Source organism: Polypterus senegalus, chromosome 6, assembly GCF_016835505.1.
Source record: "Polypterus senegalus isolate Bchr_013 chromosome 6, ASM1683550v1, whole genome shotgun sequence".
NCBI lineage: Eukaryota > Metazoa > Chordata > Cladistia > Polypteriformes > Polypteridae > Polypterus > Polypterus senegalus.
In genome coordinates this window covers 53,512,023-53,534,202 of record NC_053159.1, presented here as the reverse complement: position 1 = coordinate 53,534,202, position 22,180 = coordinate 53,512,023, and the positions used below count along the sequence as shown (strand labels likewise).

Genomic DNA, 22,180 nt, shown 5'->3' with positions numbered 1-22,180 from the left:
TTACTTGTGTTTCTAAATGGATAAGTAGTAATTTTCTCAAACTAAACAAGGAAAAAAACAGAAATTTTAGTGACTGGCAAAAATGGATATAATGAGGGTATTAGAAATAAACTTGATCCATTAGGATTAAAAGTCAAGATGGAGGTAAAGGGGTAACTGTTGACTCTGACCTGAATTTTAAATCACATATTAATCAAATTACTAGGACAGCATTTTTTCACTTAAGAAATATAGCAAATGTTAGACCTCTTATAAAATTAGAAGATGCTGAGAAATTAGTTCACACTTTTGTTTTCAATCAGCTAGATTACTGTAACGCACTTCTCTCAGGACTACTCAAAAAAGATATCAATCGATTGCAACTAGTGCAGAATGCAGCTGCTAGAATCTTAACTAGGAAATGAAAATCCGAGCACATCTCTCCAGTTTTGATGTCACTAGTGTGGCGAGTGGCTGGGGCTGCTACCCAGCCGGGATGCCCAGGAGGACCGGAGGAGAGCTTGCGCCTCTTCCAGACCACGAGGGGGTGACTGCCCTGGTGGCTTTGGGGACCATGGGTACCCCGATGCCTATGGAGCCCTGGACCTCAGCACTTCCGCCACACCCGGAAGTGCTGGGGGGAAGAGGATCAGGGACACCCAGTGTGCTTCAGGGTGCGCAGCTGATACTTCCACCACACTGGGGATTGTCAGCGGAGCTCGTCCGGGTGTGAATAAAAGGGGCCATTCCTTGGCTGGAATCGGGAGTGAAGGAAGACAAGGTCTTGGAGGAGGAAAGGACGCGGCCTGAAGACTTAAAGAAGCAGTGTGAGGCCTGGACTTAGGGAGGGTTTTGTGGGTTTGTGTGCACTTTGTTGTAAATAGTGACTGTAAATAAATGTGTAGTGGTGCGTAATACGTTGTCTACCTGTCTGTTTCCTGGGCTCGTTCCACACTAGATTGGTTATCTGTGTTATTTAGAATTTACTTTAAAATACTGCTTATGATTTACAAAGCTTTAAATAATCTCGCTCCATCCTATATTTTAAAATGTCTTTCACCTTACACTCCAAATCATAACCTTAGATCTTTAAATGAGTGTCTGCTTATAATTCCTAGAGTTAAACTTAAAAGAAGTGGTGAGGCAGCCTTCTGCTGTTATGCAGCTAAAATCTGGAAAAGCTTGCCAATAGGAATTTGCCAGGCTAATAAAGTGGAGCACTTTAAAATACTGTTAAAAACACATTATTTTAACATTGCTTCATTTTTAGTTTAATCCTAATACTCTATATATGCATTTAATTAGTGTTATCATTCCTGGTGGCTGTGAAATCCATACTAACCCATACTTTCCCTGCTGTTCTTTTTCGATCAGCGCCACCACCACCTGATCAAAGCACCATGATGTCCCTAGATTGATGGATTTAAGGCCAGAAGTCCACATGACCATCATCATCAAGTTCTTCCATGTGAACCTTGAATACCACGAGGACTGATTGAGGTAATTTATGTTAGGTAGAATGCCTAGAGGGGGCTAGGCAGTCTCGTGGCCTTAGAAGCCCTGCAGATTTTATTTTTTCTCCAGCCATCTGGAGTTTTTTTTTCTGTCCTCCCTGGCCATCGGACCTTAATTTTATTCTATGTTAATTAGTATTGCCTAATTTTATTTTTTATATATTTTGTCTTTTTTTCTCTTTCTTCATCCTGTAAAGTGTTTTAGCTCTTTTACCCCTTCATCTGAAGAGCTAAAAATATAAAAATAGCCTTCAATAACCACTTTCTCTTTAGCAGGAAACTAGAGGCTGTATCTGATTTTGGCTTATTAAACACACTGTTTAATACTGTAGAATGCAGCACATTTAGCAGTTGTTGAATGGGAGGAATCTGGGAAAATACAAATGCAGCTATTTCCATATATAATCTCCTCTTCCAGTCTGAGAAGCAAGGTCAAGTTTTCTTTAACCTGTTTATCGAAATGGACAATCAGGTTTCTCGGTTTTGAGGCATTCAATTCACATATAAGGTAAGCTGCTGAGATCTTAGTGTCTGATTTGAAGTATTCTCCATTTATTTTAGTGAATACTTCAGCTATGAATTTCACTGTGTTTGGACTTTCATGGTTTTCAGGGAGACCATCAATTCTAATGTTGTTCCTTCTATATCTATCTTCCAGTGCATTTGCATTCTGATTTGGCAGTCATTGCTTTTTCCTCAGTGGTGGATGCTGATTGTTCAACTATTTCAATATGAGTCATAGATTTTTGCTTAAAATCTTCAAGCTGAGCACCAAGTACTCTAATTTTATTCTCAACTCAAATTTTCCTCTATTTTTTCATCAATTCTTTCTAGAATTTCTTTAAAAGTTTTAGTAAAGTTAGCACTTAAATGTTTCTCCAGGTCTTTTATATCCTTAAGTTGTTTCTCATTTTTCTTGTTTATATCCTTTATATCCTTCTTCATTTCCCTTATATCCTTCTTTACATCACTCTTTATATCACTAATGTCCCACCAAGTACAGCAATAATTACAGTTCATTTCCATCTCTTTTGGTCTTGTCCGTTGTGAGAAATCGATGTCTGGGACAGAGCTCTATTAGCAGTGGTGTTATTTTACTTTTTTTTTTTTTAATCATCCCGAAGGATCCTGTATTTACTCAACCTGAGAGAATTTAATTACATTATATGCAAGTATATATAAGCATCAGCAGCAAACAAAGGGCTCAGAAAATAAGGAAAAGGCAGCTAAAGCTTCATTAAAGTCTAATCCAGCCTCAAGTTCACAGCCTGCCAGAGACTGACCTGGGACAGGAGAAGGAACAAATCTACCAGGACCTGATGCTGCTGTATCAGTTCTAGCCGAGAAGTGTGAGTGAAACTAGGGGTGAGGTGGGCAAGGAGAATTCGCTGATTCCTGGAATATTTGAACTGAATATTGCCTCTTTATCCCCGCTGACAACAACAGCTAATGCTCCCCATGAGTCAGCACCATCAACTCCAAATGGACTTATAACTTCGCTTATGGAGCACAGAGAAGACCGAAATGAACTGTCCAAGCCACATACGATAAACGTGATAATGACAGCTAGGTTTAAGTTGTTTGAAGAGAAATAATATACAAATTTGTTCAAGTGCTGTCTTTAGGAATGAGCCCATGATTCACATATGAGTACCAATGTTCAATGCTGTTGGTTCTGGTGGTAATAAGGGGGTCTTTCATGTAATAAAACAAAGGAAAACATCACCAGTCATGTTTTTAATATAATTTTGATTCACAACAATGTGAGCATTTGCAGTAGAGCTATTTTTGAAAAATCAAGGTAGTACAGGAACATTTAAAAGATTCAAAAACACAACGTCAATATGCTTCAGCCATGGCGTATCTACTGCCAAGAACAATGGTAAGATTCCTTACAGAAGCCTGGATTTTCATAGGAGTCATTTTTGGAACTACACTGAAAATGGAAAAGAGCACATCTCTGTTTTACTGAGAATAGGCTATGTGGTAAAACACAACAAAGAGCAATGTAGGTGCTGTAAGACATTCTTATTGGTTTTAACTGTACATTTCTTAGTTGGCATGGGACCACCTTAGAATTCTTCAGAAGGACTTTAGATGTATTATTAGGGTTACGGCAGTCTTGTCTTGGGTATTTAGCATGTTCATCCTGTGACCCACATTATGAAAAACAGATCAAAAATTAGGTTTAATTAAATCTTTTATTTTTTTTACTCTTTAAATGTAAATGTTTTGGTAATGCTTCTGTAATTCTTTTTTTTTTTCCTTATTATGTTCATTAGGCATGCATGCATGCCAAGCTTCCTGTCTAGCTTGGATAATAGGAAATGATACTTTAAAGTTCTCCAATACTATCATTAATATTATTATCTTTACTTTTGCAAATACACAGAGTGGGAGAATAGAAAATCTGTCACGATTAAAAAAACATTCACATATAAATCATAAGTGTGACTCATTGCATCGTTGTTTAAGTGGGAAGACAAACTTGGTTCTTATGGCAACTTTAGTTATACCTAGTTGCAATAAATTTAGGAACATTTTAAAGGAGAAATATGAGATAAAAGTAAAAATGTTATTGTAAGAAAGGCAGAGCTATTCAAATTTGCATACAGCAGAAGAGGATCCCGAGGGTGTATGGGTGTTTAGATAAATAGCTGGTGTGTAGCAGATGGCGGGGTGCAGCACATTAAAGCGGAGTTACTTGGGATTCCATTATGGCAGAGTTAAGTTCAGTTTTTGCAATTCAATGTTATATTTAAAGAAAAAAAAAAATATATGTTATGTTTGTTTGTGACTAAGTTACAGCTGTTGAGGGTTTATACGTATATCTGAGAGGATAAAACAGCCAGACGCCTATTAGTATACTGTTGAACTTGTTATATGAACACAGCATGGTCATTTAATAAAGGATACTGAAGATTATGTGCCTGCAGGTCTTTGTTCCCATTTTGACGGCATTAAGCAAGCCTTCCTGATACATCTGTATGTTTAATCAACAAGCTGTGGCTAACAAAGCAGCCTGATTCAGCGTCCTAAGTGGGGGTTCTGAGTCAAGTGAGTATCCTACCCCACATGATACTGTATATAGAAACATTATGGTACATGACTGGTATGTTCTGCAATTGCATACTTAATGTAACATTACTTTGTACAGCAAGGATCAACTTCTTCTGCAGTGCAACTATTCATTTTAAAATATCTGAATTTCTCACATTTTTCAAATGCTTGACATAATTGGTGGCCTGGAAGTCACAATGTTAACTAAGACTATTATTTGTTATTGTTTGTTGGACTTAACACCCTTATTTCAGTTGACTTACTGTTGACACACTGAGGGCATTCCTGCTTCCACTGCACACTTGACATGAGGAAGCCAGTTTGAAACTAAATAATTTTTAGAATGGTTACAAAATTTTCTTACCCCTATGATAATTGCTGCTTTCCTATTTTAAAAAGAATTCATGTTCCTGCTGCAAAGATTATGGTCACTATTAACTAGCTCTATCTATCGTTATATAACAATCTTTCATACCTGATTGTGCAATTACACAAACCTATTTTATTATATTTATTATTATAATAAGCATTTATTTTGCAACATTATGTATGTATGTGTAATTCACTTAAGCCCATAATCATTTTCATGAAACACTGGGAGGCAACATTGTTTTAACGTCTCGCATGATGTCGTTTTAATCCTACGGAAAGGGTTAAGATTAACTATCCTGACATAAGTGTGGTCGTAGCTATAATTGTTGACAAAGCTACTTTTAAAGTAACGGCATTGATTTTCAAAGCAGCTTAGAACGACCATGATTAGTAATTGATTTTTCAGGCATTTTTCCATGCAGATAACTCTTTAAGAGTGACCGTGTCGTTTCATTTATTAAATTAATAATTAATGGTAATCCAGTTTAAGCAATTCCTTGATCCGTTTCTTGTGTTGGAGGAGGAGCGAAGCAGGTTTAATTTTAAATGCGCATTCCTTGGGGCGGAGGGTAAAAGACGCTGATTTTTCTCATCTTTTTACTTTAAAGCGACGTCACAGGGGTGTCAGCCTGGGCCGGACTGCCAGGTTTGTTAGCGAAGAGCACAGAAGAGCGAAGAGCATCGGCGTACTTGGCGAGTGAGGCACAAGCGCCGTCTCTGAAGATCCCTTTGCTTGGCAGCCTAGCACAACCCATTGCTGTGAAGAGGACTGACCCCTCGGCGTGGGATTCCAGTAACCCGTCTAAAAGCGCACGTCTCAACAAAAACTTAACAACATGCAGCCTTCTTGATTATCATATTTGCTATTACTCTGCGTATATCTTGTGTTAAAATTCGCACTAAATTTTTTTCAGGGAGGATCTAGACATTGTTGTATGTTTGGAAGTATTTTTGGAAGAACTCGTGGTAATCGTCATTGCACTTTCACAAGCCATGATGCGCATTCAGCGACACTGATCCTCTGACAGCTAGATTCCGAGGAGGCAACCGCGGCTCGTGTGATGCGCATCTGTCAGTCTTCTGTGCTTTGTGGATTTCGCGGCTTATGGCATGAGGATATTTTATTATTTTCTGCTTTCTTTAAGTATTCGGCGAGCTAGACAACGCGACAGGCTTGGGCTCAGGTTTTAAAAAATTAAGCGTGACAACCATTTTCATATACGTGTGCTAGATTTCAAAGTTTTATGCGATGGCAGCATCTGTTCACTAAGCACACGTACATACATCTGTGATAAAAAAAACAGCGGGAGGAGAATTGTTCTTTGTTCTTCAGAAAATCTTAACAGTAATCAGGAGGTTCAGTTCCCTGCTTTGATTTTTTGTGATAAAAATATATTTGTGTTGTACATTTGAAAAGTGCAACCTATTTTGCCAGCATGGTGTTAACGACGTCTGGAGTGACGCCTTTTACATATAATGATGCTTGAGGGTCGATAGTACTTGGAAATATATAAATGTCTCTCTACATGAAGAAGTGAGCACGACATTTCAGTGAAAAATGTGGATCAAGCAGTTGGTGCAACTCAGGTAAGAGTAATCAGATTACTTCTTTCATTTTTATATGTAGTATGTATTCCTCAGTTTGACGGAAAACAGCGTTTGTAAGACATTCATGTGATCCCTATTAGATTCCACGTACTAATCGTTACTTGAATAACAAACACATTTTCTTAATACGTCAAAGAAATGCACTTGCCAAATAGGTTGTAATTGGCCCTGTTTATTACCTGACCAGAACACACAGATGCGTAATGCTAGTGATAAATTACAATTTTTTTTTTTGTTTTCTTGATTTTTAGATGTTTTTTTAACATTCTAGAATTAATATGGCCGTGGCTAGTGTACTCACAACAACAATAATTGTATTTGCTAAAAACTGGTAAATAATACATATTTTTACTTTTGATGAATAGAAAATTGTTCTTTGACGAGGAATAGTTAGTTGAAACCGATATACAGTACTACCCACAGTGCGCTTTTTGTAGCTAATGATATACAAACGCAAGAAATTGTTTAGGCTATGTAGTTTTAACACTCAATTTACCAGAACTTAGTATGAAGACGCACATATGTGTTTATAGGCAGACTCCTGTAAAACAAACATATATATATATATATATATATATATATATATATATATATATAGTTGGAAATCCACAGAGGGAAAAAATCCCGTTTCTTAAAATAGTTTTTTATTCCTAAGCTTTCAACTCCTATGTGTATAAACATGCATTTGTCAATAATTATGCTAAGTGATGAGCTGCCAAGAGTCAAACGATAAGGACAATGAACATGCTCAGAAAATGTTACACCTGGTCGTTACTCAATAATACATGAAAACAGCCATTACAATTCATTGCCTACCACTTGAAGTTCATGTTTTTTTCACCTGAAGGATTTGTCTGTATGATGTCACATAAAAAATATACTTGCGTGTCACTTGCAATCATGTACTTTGATTTTGGATTTTTGGAGTACATGATGTTTTACTTCTTAAGGATTTCTCCGTAATATTGATTAACACAAGAGTTCGCATTCATTTTCTATTTAAGCCACAATTAAGGTGCCACATATCGGTATTATCGACAGACGGCTGCAACAGCAGGTTCTAGATAATGTAAAGCTTAAAAATGTCGGGAGAAATATACTTCTTTTGGATTAGTTATCCTTCGGATAATATACTACTTCAGAGTGAACCCAGTGCTCTGTCTAATGCGTGCATAACAGTCATAATTTCATTTTTTAAACAATTTGCTTATAATGACAGCATCTATATATTATAGGCAACAGTCTTCTTAAACAATATGTGTTCAAACATGTGGACATTTAAGGTGATCCAATAATTCCGTGACCCAAATTTACACCGATAACCACTTCAACAGCCGTGCTAATCATTTGACAGAGTTCACCTTGATACATTTTTTTTCTGTTCCCTGGTCTACTCCTTTCTTGATAAAAAATGTGCAGGTACGATTACACATTAATGACGTCTACCAGTTAGGATTACTTTTGCATGCAATAAAGCACCCTATGTGTCGGAATGCGTTACACAATATACAGTATAAAAACACGTCGTTTGAATATGTGTATTCTTGAAAAAAAAAAAAAACTGGGACAAGTAAACGAAGGACGATTAGCTGTCGTTGTGAGTGTTGACCGCAGGGGCGCGCTGCGGATTCACGGAGCGGCTAATTTCATCTTTTTTTTTCCGTGTGATACAACCAAGTTACCACCGAGGCGCGATTTGTGCCTAGAACCGAGCTTATCTTAACTGTTTGTGTTATAGCACTCCCACTCACTTGTATGTATTCTTAAAGGAGGACTCATACAAAACTGCCAAATATTTTTTTACCTTACACTGTTTCAAGTAGTGGCACCGAGTCTCATCGATGTTTCGCGGCGCGTTTTAAATCCTTGTTTTAGTCTGAGCGACGTTTAGTCTAATCGTTCAATAAAGCACATTTTGGTTCTTATGCAAACAACAATTTCAAAACATTTTACGGTTGCTGCAGCTGAATAATTTAAAATTATTAAATGATAACGTTAAAATCTATAAATTAATCCAAGTACCTCAGTCACTTAAAACTATAAGCTGTGAAAGCCAAAAGTACACGACATAACATTCTATTCAATGTATTCATGTGCAGCACAGCGGTTTACGTTGTGTTTATCTCGTTGTGTTTCGAGAAGTCGTGATCTTTGAAATAAAACGTACATAAAATTAACAATGAAATGGCAAAAGAAAGTTGGAAACAATGTTTCTGTTATATTCAAATACTGTAATACAGCGTTATTTTTCTTGATGTGCAAAGACAGAATTAGAATGAAAAATTATTCGTTTGGGAGATTTTAAAAGGGCAAATATGGAGTACTCTTTGATTTACATTTTTATATACTTAACATCAAAGAGAATATTGTAGGACGTAATTAGTCAAAAGTTAAAAAGGATGTATTATACAGGTACGTACGCCAATGTGCGTAAATCATGTATTGGATGCAAAATTCTTATCAAAGAAAAAAGTGACTAAATATGTAGTACATTTTAATGACCACATTTTGAAAGGGGAAAACATAAAACATTTATTTTAGTGAAGAAATAAAGACCTGACAGTAAATGCTCTTCTTTAAAACAATGGCTAAATAACCAATTTAGGCTCAAAAACAAGCTTTCATACATCACTGCACACATCTATCTATCTATCTATCTATCTATCTATCTATCTATCTATCTATCTATCTCATTCTGGAATATCAGAAATATACACATCCAATATATTTACTTTCTAAAATTTACATTTGTTTCAATAAAACTAGCATACAGAAATCAATAACCTGTACACTAAAAGACAACTAGCAATATGCCTTCTGTTTCATTAGAATGAGTGCAGTAAATAAACACCATAAATCATTGACACCATGGTTGCTTGTATCTGACAGATAGTGTATTGATTTTTTTTTGGCATGGGGTTAAAAATGTGATACTTTACATTACATCCTTAAATATTTAAAGTATGTCTAAAATGCTGCAAAGTGCATCTTTAGTAAAACTTTTATCTTAAACTTACCTTAGTTTGCAGACTATATCTGTATAATGTGTTTACATTTTTCTAGAAGCATAAACATTTTGTACAATTAGCTGTCCATTCATACATACATCCATTTACTGTACATGTTTATTGCAATGTACAATTGCAACATGCTGTGGCCTATTCCAGGAGCAGTGCTGGAGAGGTGGGAAAAAACCCTTGAGACGATAAAAGGCTAAAACAGGGAACAGTCATATTGACATACCCATGCTAATTAATAGCACTCATACCAGTCAATAAAAGCAATAATAAAATTTGAATCAGAAACTGTTAAATGCTACACCGAAAAACTATAATGTAAGTAAATTCAAGAAAGCAATTTGATAATTATATTAATGGTTATTTTTCCAAACTGGGTATGAAATACACTGCATACTTTAAAGTAATGAATGCAGTATGTGCAATTGGATCCCACAAGCAAAACAAAAAGTATAAATGGGAGATTCAATATGTACTCACCCAACTTAATCTTAATGTACTATTGATAAGGAATGCTGAGTTATTTTAATGAAATACAATATTGGTGTTAGAATGAATTACAAATGTTTATTTTGAAAATATCACATTTGAAACCTGGTACTGTTATTAACTAAAATAGCATGGTTAAAAAATTAATCAAAGAGTGAGACAAGACATTAAGCAGATAATAAACAGGTGTAAAAGTTATGATGTATTTGGTCCCCGTAAAGTGAATAACTTATAAATCAAAATTTGGCACTCAATTAAAGCTTAGATCAATAATTTAAATATACATACTAACACATAAAAACAGTAGAGTACAAAACACCGGAAAGGCAAAAAATGAACCAGTACGATTAATTCAGTGTAAGGCTGTTGATTTTAGAATATACAGTAGAGAAAAGATGGATATTTAGTTAGGAAAAAAGCTTGTCAGTAAGCTGTAAAGTGAAAAAGCACTGTTTTATTCTTAATAATTTTACTGCATTTCTACTTGTATCAAACACTATTATATTTTATTTTTTTAATAAAATACAGGAAATTCAAGAAAGCTGTTTGACAATTATATTAATGGTTATTCCTTCAAACTGGGTATGGAATGCATTGCAAAGTTATATACCCAATATAAGCATTAGGATTCCAAAACAAAAAGTTGGGTTTTTTTTTGCAGATATAACATTTGAAATTTGATATGAACTAAAATAGCATAATTAAAAAATGAATAAAAGAATGAGCTGAATGGTTGTTCTTACAAAATCTACACATAGTGCTTGAATGAATGGTGTGTCTTTGAAAACTCTCCTTTTTTAACCTCCAAGGGCTATTTTAAAATATTATGTATTATTTAAGCACATTTTGCACTGTTTAACTAATTCTGTATTACCTACAGTATGTTCACTTATTTGTGTCTACACCTTCATATGATGGGTGACTAATTCATGAAAAGTAGAAGTATGAAGATATGTACAGGAAATAATGCATATTAAACAAGTCAAATGGACTATAGCATTTTATGGCAATCTTCAACAGTAGCCATATGTTTATAAAATTTACATCTATATTTTTATTTAAAAAATCATGTAGGAATTGTTAGAGAATTTATGTCCATGATATAAGCAGATCTGTTACTAAAGTATTCTAGGAAAATTTGAGAAAAGTATGATTCATATCCCATAGATATGCAAAAGCTTATTCTTTTATTTCATTGAGGAGCACGTCTCTATAGAAATGGGCACAATGCAAGAAACATTTGTGAGGGGGAATGAGCTCATTACCAAACACACACTTGCACACGGCAATGACCAGTAGTATTGGGTCAATTCAGAATCTCCAGTCAGTCCTCATTAAACTAATTAACTTTATTAAAATTTTAATGTAGCTTGAACAAACATCACCGTCATGCTATTTCTAATTTACTGTCATTTTTTTTTCCAGTAAAAGGTGTCGGTCTGTGTCATTTACTGCTATTTGCAAAATATCTCAGTGCCATTTAAGAAATTAGAAATGATGTTATGACATGTTTTTTCAGTGTCTGTTTAGGCAGTTGAGGTATGCAAACATTGATCTTTGTACTTATTGATATTGATTGCTCAATGCAATGATTTAACATTGAAACTTACAATATCAGTATAATAATTTGTATTATTGGCTTGCCAGAGTGCTTAAAATCCATCAGTTAATTCTAACTAAAATATTTTTAATTTATGTTTCAATCGTATAGGACCATTATATTTGCCCAGGTAAAGAAGATACAATTCGTAACCAAAATTCGTAATATATTTGTCTAGTGTACATGATTGTGGTATTAAAGACTTATCAGGAAAGTTACACAGTATTTGAGGAGAAATACCTGTTTACAGCTTCTAATCATTTTTTATTGAGTTTCTTTTTGATTACAGGTCATCACAGCAGTTACATCTTTATATGGTAACTAGGGGGTTCGCCCCCTGCTTGCTTCGCTCGCCAACCCCCCTGGCGCTATGCACCAGCCACTTCGCATCTCTGCCCCTCACGTTGTGAAGAGGGGGCTGAATGCACCCCAATGAGATGTGGTCGCTCCTCTGAAACCCCCTCTTAAATGGTGATACAATGGGAAACAAATGCAGTTTTCTTTTTATCTCCTCTTTGCTCAATCAGCTGCTGGCTTGCTGCTCCTGCCGTGCCGCATGATCTGCATCTCACATGGCACTTTGAACATTTAAAAGCCTGTACAGCAGCTGTCCTACTCTTTGTCTTTTATTTCCAGTCCCCGGTGTGGTTAAATCTCTTGGCACAAAGTCCGTCTTGCAGGACGTGAGTTCTTGATATTTTTTAGTTTATAATTTAAAAATGGAATAATAATCTGAAAATCTAACAACATCACATTAAAGTTCAATAAATTCTGAAAAGAATGATACCAAACATATATATGTAGGTTTTAAAATAAGCCTGATTTAAAGCTTTACAGAAAACTGACATAAAAAGCCACATAAAATTATTGCACAAAATTGTTGCACTTTTAGGCTTAGGATTTAATATATATAGAGTAGATACAGTATCTTCTCATCTTAACAAATGTTCATTAACTACTTAATATTTTTTTATAGTGCAATATATGTAGGATCTAGCCATTGTGTAGAATATGCTACTGATATTAGTATCTGAGAAAATTAAACTCCATTGGTTTTGTTATGTGACTCATCAGCAACATGTATGTGCTGCATGTTTAATCTTTATTAAGCTTTTTGGAAAAGAATGTGAGTATGGAGATGCACTCGTTCTTTTAGATTGGAGTCACAACTACATCTAAGAAAAGCAAAACACTTCCTTAAATATTTACTGAAAACACTGAAGACATTTTAGTTCCACATTAAAAAAATATAAAAGAGAAATGAAAATAATGAGGGTGTTAACTTCTATTCAGAAAGTAAAATCATTGTCTCCCTATTGCTGTGCTGCTAGTAAAAAGCGGGCAATCAATAACAGATAAATGACTAAACGAAAATCTCAAACCCTTTATTATACACAAATATATAAAAAGGTGTAAAAGGCATATTCAAACAGCACTGTCATTCACAGCTGCTCACTAAAGTGTGAATAATCAAGTCTTCAGAGGAAAGCATATATAGAACCCATACGATAGTGATCTATATTTTATTTCACAAAAATCCTAAAGTAGCAGAACTACGAGAGGAATAAAAATATATATATATATATACATTCTTCAAATGTTTTTAGTCTTTAGCAAAACCTTGGCATTAACACATTTCTATCTTTCATTATGATAGAGTGCAAAAGAGAAATCATCATTTTTGTACCCTCGCCATAATGGCCAATTTAACAGAGATGCTGCATCCTTAATGCTTTTTGTAATTCTAATTCTCCTTTAACTGGATTCTTTATGTATGAGAACATGCTTAAACCATACATTTCTTGTATTTCATTTTTTTCTTTGCTGGGTTTCTGCAGAGCCAGAACTTGTATAAGATTAAAGTGCTACAACGCAGGAATTGGTCCAGACTTGTCACGAGACAAAATGAGACACTTCAGCCTAATTTGCAGTGACCAGTCAAATTACCAACATGTGTTTGGACCAATTAATGTACATAGAGGAAATCTACTGTATGTAATTATGTGTGAAGTCCATAGGAAATGCAGGCATCTTACCCAGTGCATCATCATGCTACTCAGGGAAGTGATTTAATGTTTAAATAATCAAATAAAAGTTATGATAACCAGTCTTTGATTTATAGTTATTCTTTTTCATAAATTCCTACTGGTTGTAACAAGAAACAATAAACATAAATTTACAGATGATCATTGAACCAGTGTAATGAACACCATCATTTTACCTTGCCAGCAGTGTGGAGAAGGTGGCAGAGGGAAAGGCAGGGGTTGTTTAAATCCTGATTTTGACTGAGAAACTAGCCAAAGGTTCATACAGTGTAGCACAGAAAGGTAAGGCACTAATGACGTGGAAACTGATGCCTGTTTAATGAGCAACGGAAACATCCGTCTGACCCAAAGAAACCCCAAACCAGCTCAGGCACATATCATGTACATTTCGCTATATTTTTATCTTTTAGAAAAGTTTTTGTTCTTACCATTTATTTCAGAAACTGTGATAGTTGTGTGAGCAGTTGGTGAATAGCCAAATTTAACAACTTTTATCCCTTTCTGAAGACTGAATGTACACATAAATGAAATAAGATTTTGCTAATAGTTAAAGATTACAGAATTTATTAATTAATTTTTTTTTTACATCAGCATTTTGCACAACACATTTCTTTACTTGGTTTTCAGCCATGCAAGGCAATGCATTAAATGCTGAATTAAAGTAGGAAAAAACAGTAATTCACTAGCAGTAGTTTTCAAAGTCAGTCTTTGGGGACACCCATAGAAACAGGTATTTACTCAAACCAATTTAACAATCAGTGCATTATTTTCACATTTAAGTGATTTTATTGTTAACGTATCTGGCCTACAAGTATTTATAACAAATATTCATTTGGCCATAGCCTAAAATGCTTACATATCTATTTATTTTCTTTTTAATTAACCCCCTTTCTGAGGTTGGTTTCTGAAATTGTATACAAATGCTTATGATGAGCAATACAGACACATATACAAACATTAGGTTATTAAGAGGCACAATTACTTCATTGCTGTTTTCACTTTTCTGCTCATGAATAAATGTTTTGCAGCAAAAGAGCAGGCAAATGAATGTGACGCTGTAACTGCTCCTGTTCAGTGTTCAGTGTTGTCAGTATCTGGATTCAATTAAAGAAGAAAACACTCTAGAAAAGAATTAAGCATTTCAAGTTTTAGTTAAAATACAAATATATAAGAATCTCTTAGAAAAACAGAATGAAAAGGCAACCTCGGTAAACAATGAGCTCAAATAAATTAAGACTGACTTGTTGCCCGTGAACTTAGCTGCAGCAAAAATCTCCAGTCACTGTTATTCCCATAAACTGAATTTGTGAATGACTATTAATGAATAAATGGTGAGATAAACTAGAACATAATTTTATTATTTTGGTTAATGGTTAATTTTATTACAGCTTTAGGTGATAGTGATAAAATGTTATCAGGGGAATGTTTCCCTTCCAAATGTCAGTATTTAATAATTATGACAGTATTAATTCCAAAAAATGAAGAAGACTTCTAAAAAAGTAATGATTAAGCAGAAAGAGAACTCCAGAAGTTTTTATATCTTCAAGTTTTAGGTTATTTATTTGTACTTTGTATTGTGTTACAATACAGTGATGGGCCAAATGAAGCTGTCTACTCATAAAAATGGTGTATGTCAAGATCAGGGATATATTAGACAGTAAGGTGACATCAGGTACTTGTAGTCAAAGTTTTGCATTCAAAACTTTGATAAGGGCCTAATTATTATGGCCATATGACTGGGTCAGTGTATTTCCGAAATGGCAAGGCTTTTGGGGTGCTCACTGTCAGCCTTGGTGAGTACCTACTGACAGTGGTTCAAAGAGAGAAAAACTACAAACGGCCCATAGGGTATTGGGAAGCCAAGACTCATTGATGTGATAGTTCAACAAAGCCTATCTCATCTGGCCGTGAAAGAACAAATGGCACAAATTGCAGATAATTTTAATAATGGTTATGGGATTATTGTGTCATGACACACAATTAATTGAATCATGTTGGATTTGAGACTGTGCAGCTGCAGGTCAGTCAAAGTGCACATGCTAACCTCGTCCACCACCCAAAACAGAAGTGTCAGACTTGGACATTGGATCAATGGAAGGAGGTCATTTGGTCCCATTTTCTGTTCCATTATGTGGAAATCTGCTTACGTGTATGGCATTTACCTGAGGAAAAGGGATGACACCAGTATGTACTTTGGAAAGAAGACAAGCTGTTTGAGGGAGTGTTGTGCTTTAGTTAATGTGCTGCTGGGAAACCCTATGTCTGGGCAGTCATATGGAAATTAACTGGTCATGTACTACCCACCTCAACACTGTTGCAGACCATATACTTCATTGCTTCATGGCAATGGTTGTCAATGATGAAAAGTGGCATCTTTCAGTAGGAAGATGTGCACTGCCATATTGCACCAATTGTTTTGGATTGGTTTGTCAAAAATTAAGAAGAGTTCAAGGTTTTGCTCTGGCCTCCAGTTTCCCCAGATCTTAGTCCAATGAATGATCCATGGGATGTGTTGCAAGAAGAAGTCCAATCCATGGTGGCTTCATCTCACAACTTACAAGAGTTAGAGGATCTGCTGCTAACCGTTCTGGTACTGGCTGCCACAAGATGCCTTCAGAGATCTTGCCTTGGTGGGTTAGAGGTGTTTCATGGCACATAGAAGAGCAACAGCAAATTAGACAGGCGGTGATGTTTTTTGTCATTAGTGTATATCAGTTAGTCTTTCAAAAATATACTACTTTATATATATTGCAAACCATACTTGAGCATAGAGTCACTTTAGAATTCCATGGTTTCCTAAACAGTATAAATATATTGAAATTTCATTAGACACATAGTAGTTAAAATACCTTTGGAACATAGGGATTGTTCATCTGTTGAACACTTATCTCTACTCTTGATACATAGCCAGAAAAACGATCAACAATTCACTACATGATGGTAGGACTGTCTGCCATGTCTAAATGTAGTGGTACAGTAATACAGATTAGTAAATTAGATTTATCATTGCTTAATCTCTGTTACGCAAATGGGCTATTTGTCAGGCTGCAGCTGTGTTTAATGATCCATATTTACTGTCCACTTTAAAATACTGCTTAGGAGAAAAAAATCAATTGGAACAGAAAAACAGTTATATATTTTAACTAAGGTTTTATTTGGTTATAATTTACTCTTGAATTCCTCTTACATTCTGCAGAAAATCCATATAATATATACAGAAACAGATATACTGTCTACTCAGAATCATAAAGAGGTCATTTAACTCCATCGTCTGGTTTATATCAGCTCTTACTCATTTATTTGAAGAATAGAAAAAGGCAACCAGGTCAGAGTGGTAGATAGATAGATAGTAGCAAGATGCTACTGTGATTGATTCATGTCAGCTAACCATTATGAATGCATTAAACAAACCCACCTAGTTTCTCTAAAACATCCTATTAGAATGCACCTGAATTGATGAATATACTGTATATTCTAATATGGACGCTATATAGAGCCTGACCTGACACAGATTGGACACTGGAGCATGTGTAAAATAACCAGTTTTTTATTTTTCTTCCCCCATGGACACACATCTTCCCCGTGACCCACAGGTAATACACAGTCCAAACACAAAGGACAAGTAGCACCAAAACACTCTGTTCTCTTTTACCACCACTCCTCCTCCTCAAGCTTAGTCCTCCTCCTCCCGACTCTGGCCATCGAGTGGTGGTTGGCCCTTTTTATAGCCCACCCAGAAGCATTCCAGGTGCTTGACCACCTGGTCCTAATTGCACTTCCGGGTGGGGCTGAAGACTCGTCCAGCCAGGCTGTTGACTCCATGGAGCTCCCTGTGGCGGTCATCCAAGCTCCCAACCATGGAGCCATGTGACCGGTTGGGGAATTACCATCAGCCAGGGAGGCTGTCTCCAAGCGTCCCGGGGGAGGTATCGAGCTGCCCATGGTTGCTCCCCTGGAACAGATGCAGTAGGGGCATCCCGGCCGGGCATGGGACCTTGCTGTCCATCACAATATGCAATTATGAAAGTGAAATTAAAAAGTGATTTTTGAGTATACACTTTATACTGCATATTAATATAGTAATACAGTACATACTTATACATATTAGTTTGCTTCCCGGGTCCTCCCTGTGTGGAGTTTGCATGCACTCCCCGTTTCTGCATGAGTTTCCTCCCACAGTCCAGTGTTAGCGATCCTAAATTGTCCCTGTCGTGTGTGTGTGTGTGTGTCCTGCGGTGGGATGGTGCCCTGCCAAGGATTTGTTCCTGCCTTGTGCCCTGTGTTGGCTGGGATTGGCTCCAGCAGACCCCCGTGACCCTGTGTTAGGTTATAGTGGGTTGGAGAATGACTGATGACTGATTAATATAAATAAATTATGCCATCAAGTTTCCAAACTTGTTTATTAGATGTTCACTTAAAACAAGCAAACCTCAGCATATATAAATGTCTGCTATGAGCCCTTTGTCCCCAAATTTTGTAAGTGGTGATGCACATTTTTTTTGTTATGTCATGGCAATGAAAAGAATAAACGCGGCAAATGTTTTTCCAAATGTTTAACTCATGTGTGCTCATGGAAAACAAATCTCAGCTTCATAAGATGTACAAAAATACACTATCATATGAAAAATATTGATTTTAACTTTTTAAAATGAGATATCCATCAGAAAAAATGTTTGTTAAATTAACTGAACACACAACACTTTCAGTAGAAAGTGTTTGCAGTTTATTATACAATTTATGATGCGATGAAAAGTTTCTGTTAGCCTTATTTCCAAACATTTAAGGAAGGCTTATGTAAAGTAAAATTTATTTCATTGTTGTCATTATTAATTAGTAATTATTTGTACCTCCATTGTGATTTTGTATTGCATTGTATTAGAATGTGGAATCAGACATATATAAACAAAAGACTTGTGTGTATATGGAGCAGTCTGCTCTATTCACACTCAACCACAGTCACTAGATTCCGCATGGATGCACTTTTATATTTATTTCAGTGTTTGCGTGCACCTCACTTCTCACTGCAAAAGACAGATGTGCAACAAACACTGCTGCATAACAATGATGTTGTGCTAATGACACAGATAAAAAGACACAACATCAAAGTGAAGCAAATGCTCAACAACATTTAAGTAAAACACATTAACAATGGAGGTTGAGGCTTGAAGATCTCACTAAAAACACTATCTGTCTGAAGGTATTTTCTCGAGACAAAGATTAGTAGGACTCATATGCCAGCGATACAGCTCAGATAAGCACAGGCATTGTTTTTTAAGAGCGTTAGTTAATTGGCAGGTGTTTCTAAAAATCCTTTGTAACTTAAGTATTACTTAATCTTGTTTATAAGTTAAGGAGTGAACACATTATTTTTAATTTTGTTCTTTATTTGGATTTTTGCTTGTAGATCATAATACACACACTGACTCTCTTATATGGACAATATAATACTACTACTACTGCTACTAATAATAATAATAATAGATCAGTGTTGCAATATAAGTATAAAATCATGACACGAGTTATAAATTAACACAAAAGGGGTTCTTTGTAGCTTTGATATTTTAACTAATCAAAACTCAATATGTAATCAGTCACATCCTCTAAAGTGGCAAGGTGAAGTACACTTTAGTACCAGCAACATCCACATATGTAAGACTTCCTTACACTGTAGTTGAACTGTGCGCAATTCGCAGCAACATCCGGTTTTCCAAATGTAATCAGAGCGGTCAACTGCACACACATTGCAAGTACAATGGCACTGGACAAGTTGTATCAGCCAGGGATGAATCAACAAAGGAATGAGCTGGCATTACATCATCTGTAACAGGAGAGGCTATAAAAACAGCAACTGTGCACTGTCTCACATGCTTTTTTCCAACTATTTCAGCAAAAGGCAAGTAGTTCTTTTAAAGATAGCAACTCACTTCAAAGAGCCGTGTAAAGAGCAGAGATCTATCTGTTGTGGCACTCGGTGCCAACACTACACTATAAAGGCGTCTTTAGTTATCTGTTAAGTGGGCATGTTAAAAATTTGCTTACCATTTACTATTGTTATAACTATTGTTATATGAGGGAATTTTTTTCATTTCAGTCATGAGATCATTTTAGTGAACTGTGAAAGGGAAAAGGCCTGCTGTTATAGCCCAGTTGCTAAGTGTTTTCAGAAATGTTGTGCCTTGTGCAGGGATTTTCTGAGAGAGTCTTGCAGAGTGATTCCTCTGTAGCATCCACGTGTTTTTACGAAATGGTATGCCCATAAAGTCTCTCTTCTGTACCAATACTTACACTGATACCACTGTGAGCTGATGAATTTGTAGACATCCTCCACTGTACACAATTTGAAGTTAGCATGTAGCTTGTTATCCATCCATCCATCCTTCTTTAAAACTTGCTTACCCTAAGCACAGTAATGGGGCAATCTGGCATCAGGCACAAGGGCAGAACAATCTTTAGACAGGGAGCCAGCCCATCACACCCCCACACACACATCTGCACAAGCACACACACACACATCCATCAGAGCCAAACTAGGATCTCCAGTCTTACTAACCTGCATGTATTTGGAATGTAACTCTACACAAGAAACTTCTAGCACCTGACCCTTGGCCTCACGGTAGTCTATTAGGTTTTATGTCTGAGGAATTAATCTGTATTAATTTTGCTCATTCCAAATAGTTTTCACTGCACTGTGATATTGTATTTGAATCATTTGCAAAATTAATGTGAACACTAAAAAAAAGGATTTTACATCAAAAATCTGAATTGAGTCACTATCAGTATCATGGCATTAGCAATCACCATTACACTTTTCATTATCACTGCAATGATTAAACCATAAAAGCAAGCACTAACACTTGCCTGGCTATCCATTTTCCTCTATCCTTTTCAAACCCTCCTGATTTAAAAGTTTGCTACCAGTCTGACATCTTGCCCCACCCAAGTTGTTGGCATACACTCATCTCGTACAGCATAGGCCTCTTCACCATCTGCTGCACTATTTTTTCCTAATCGCAGCAACAGGTACTATGCATTTAATCTATACTAATAAAAGGCAAAGCCCTCACTGACTCACTCACTCACTCACTCACTGATTCACTGACTCATCACTATTTCTCCAACTTCCCGTGTAGGTAGAAGGCTGAAATTTGGCAGGCTCATTCCTTACAGCTTACTTACAAAAGTTGGGCAGGTTTCATTTTGAAATTCTACGCGTAATGGTCATAACTGGAACCTATTTTTTCATCCATATACTATAATAGACTTCTGCTCGATGCCCGTGGGAGACGGAGTTACGCCTCCCACGTAATTTAGTGCCTGCCCATATAAGGCTGTCCGTCAGCGGCAATCCAATAGAAACACTGCCGCTAAATATTCACGGGTGAAGGACTGTGCTTATGCAGAGGAAGATGAGATGGTCAGGGTGGTGTTTGGCACAAACTCAGCAAAACTGCGAGAGAAACTTTTAAGTGCCGGGTCTTAGCTAACATTAAATACAGCCGTGGACATAGCACGAGATGGCACTAGCACAGCTGCGAACCTTCAAAGCATGTACACCGAGCGGCTCACGTGAACTGACGAAGTGCACAGACAAAAAGCAACAGTTCCAAAGAGTGCTGAACAAAAACCGAATTACACAATTGAGAAGGCAGCAAAAAATATGAAGCGTGTGATACATACAAGCATATTCATAAGTGCAGCTACTGCGGAAACAAAGCACACGGTGGAAAAAGTCAATGTCCCGCTAAAGGAAGACAGTGTAAAAAAAAACCCGTGCATGCAGTGTGTCACGTCTCAGATAAAGAGGAAGACGAGCTGTTTATTGATGCAGTAAGAAACGAATCGATGAATGAAACCTGTTATCTTTATAACAATTGACAAACACGGAATGCAACTTGAACACAACACATCCTACAAATACGAACCTGATTGAAAGAAATAATGATAATCAAATCCTTGATGACAGCAACACTCATAACACTCACAAAACAATTACTGTATATTGACAATCATCTTACGTTATTTTTAAAATGTTCCCTTTTCTTTTTCATAACTTCTTTAACACACTACTTCTCCGCTGCGACACGCGGGTATATATACAGGTATATATATGTATATATACCCCGATCTACATACTCTCAAATAAACAAACCACACGCTGTGGCTCAATGGTAGAGGCTTCGCCTCTAGCTCAGAGGTTCGATTCCCGAGAGGGGGTGCACTGAGTATGTATGTGCGCTTCCCGATTCATTTTACCCTCTCATCCCCTTGGTTTGAGACGTATGAAAAAATATGCGGTTAACGCAGAAAGACAGATCACCAATTGAAGCTTTATGAATAATAGATACTTTATTCACCATCAATGATTGTTTTGGTAAAGCCATACTCATACTCAAAAGTTAAGCAGGTTTCATTTCAAAATTCTACGTGTAACGGTCATAACGGTTGACAACGTTCGCCATGTTGAACTTTCTTATTTATGGCCCCATCTTCACGATA

At 36.2% G+C, this 22,180-nt stretch overlaps 1 protein-coding gene across 3 annotated transcripts in view; it reads left to right on the top strand.

Moving 5' to 3' along the window:
• The first annotated feature begins 5,511 nt into the window (after positions 1-5,511).
• ajap1 (adherens junctions associated protein 1) overlaps positions 5,512-22,180 on the top strand; it is a 439,427-nt gene continuing 422,758 nt past the window's right edge. For 2 of the 3 annotated variants that reach the window (XM_039755995.1, XM_039755996.1), the window contains exon 1: positions 5,513-6,512. In XM_039755995.1, the coding sequence (XP_039611929.1) occupies positions 6,484-6,512 (29 nt within the window). In that variant the 5' untranslated portion in view covers positions 5,513-6,483. Of the gene's footprint in view, positions 6,513-22,180 lie in introns of all 3 variants that reach the window. The other variant, XM_039755994.1, reaches the window with a different exon arrangement.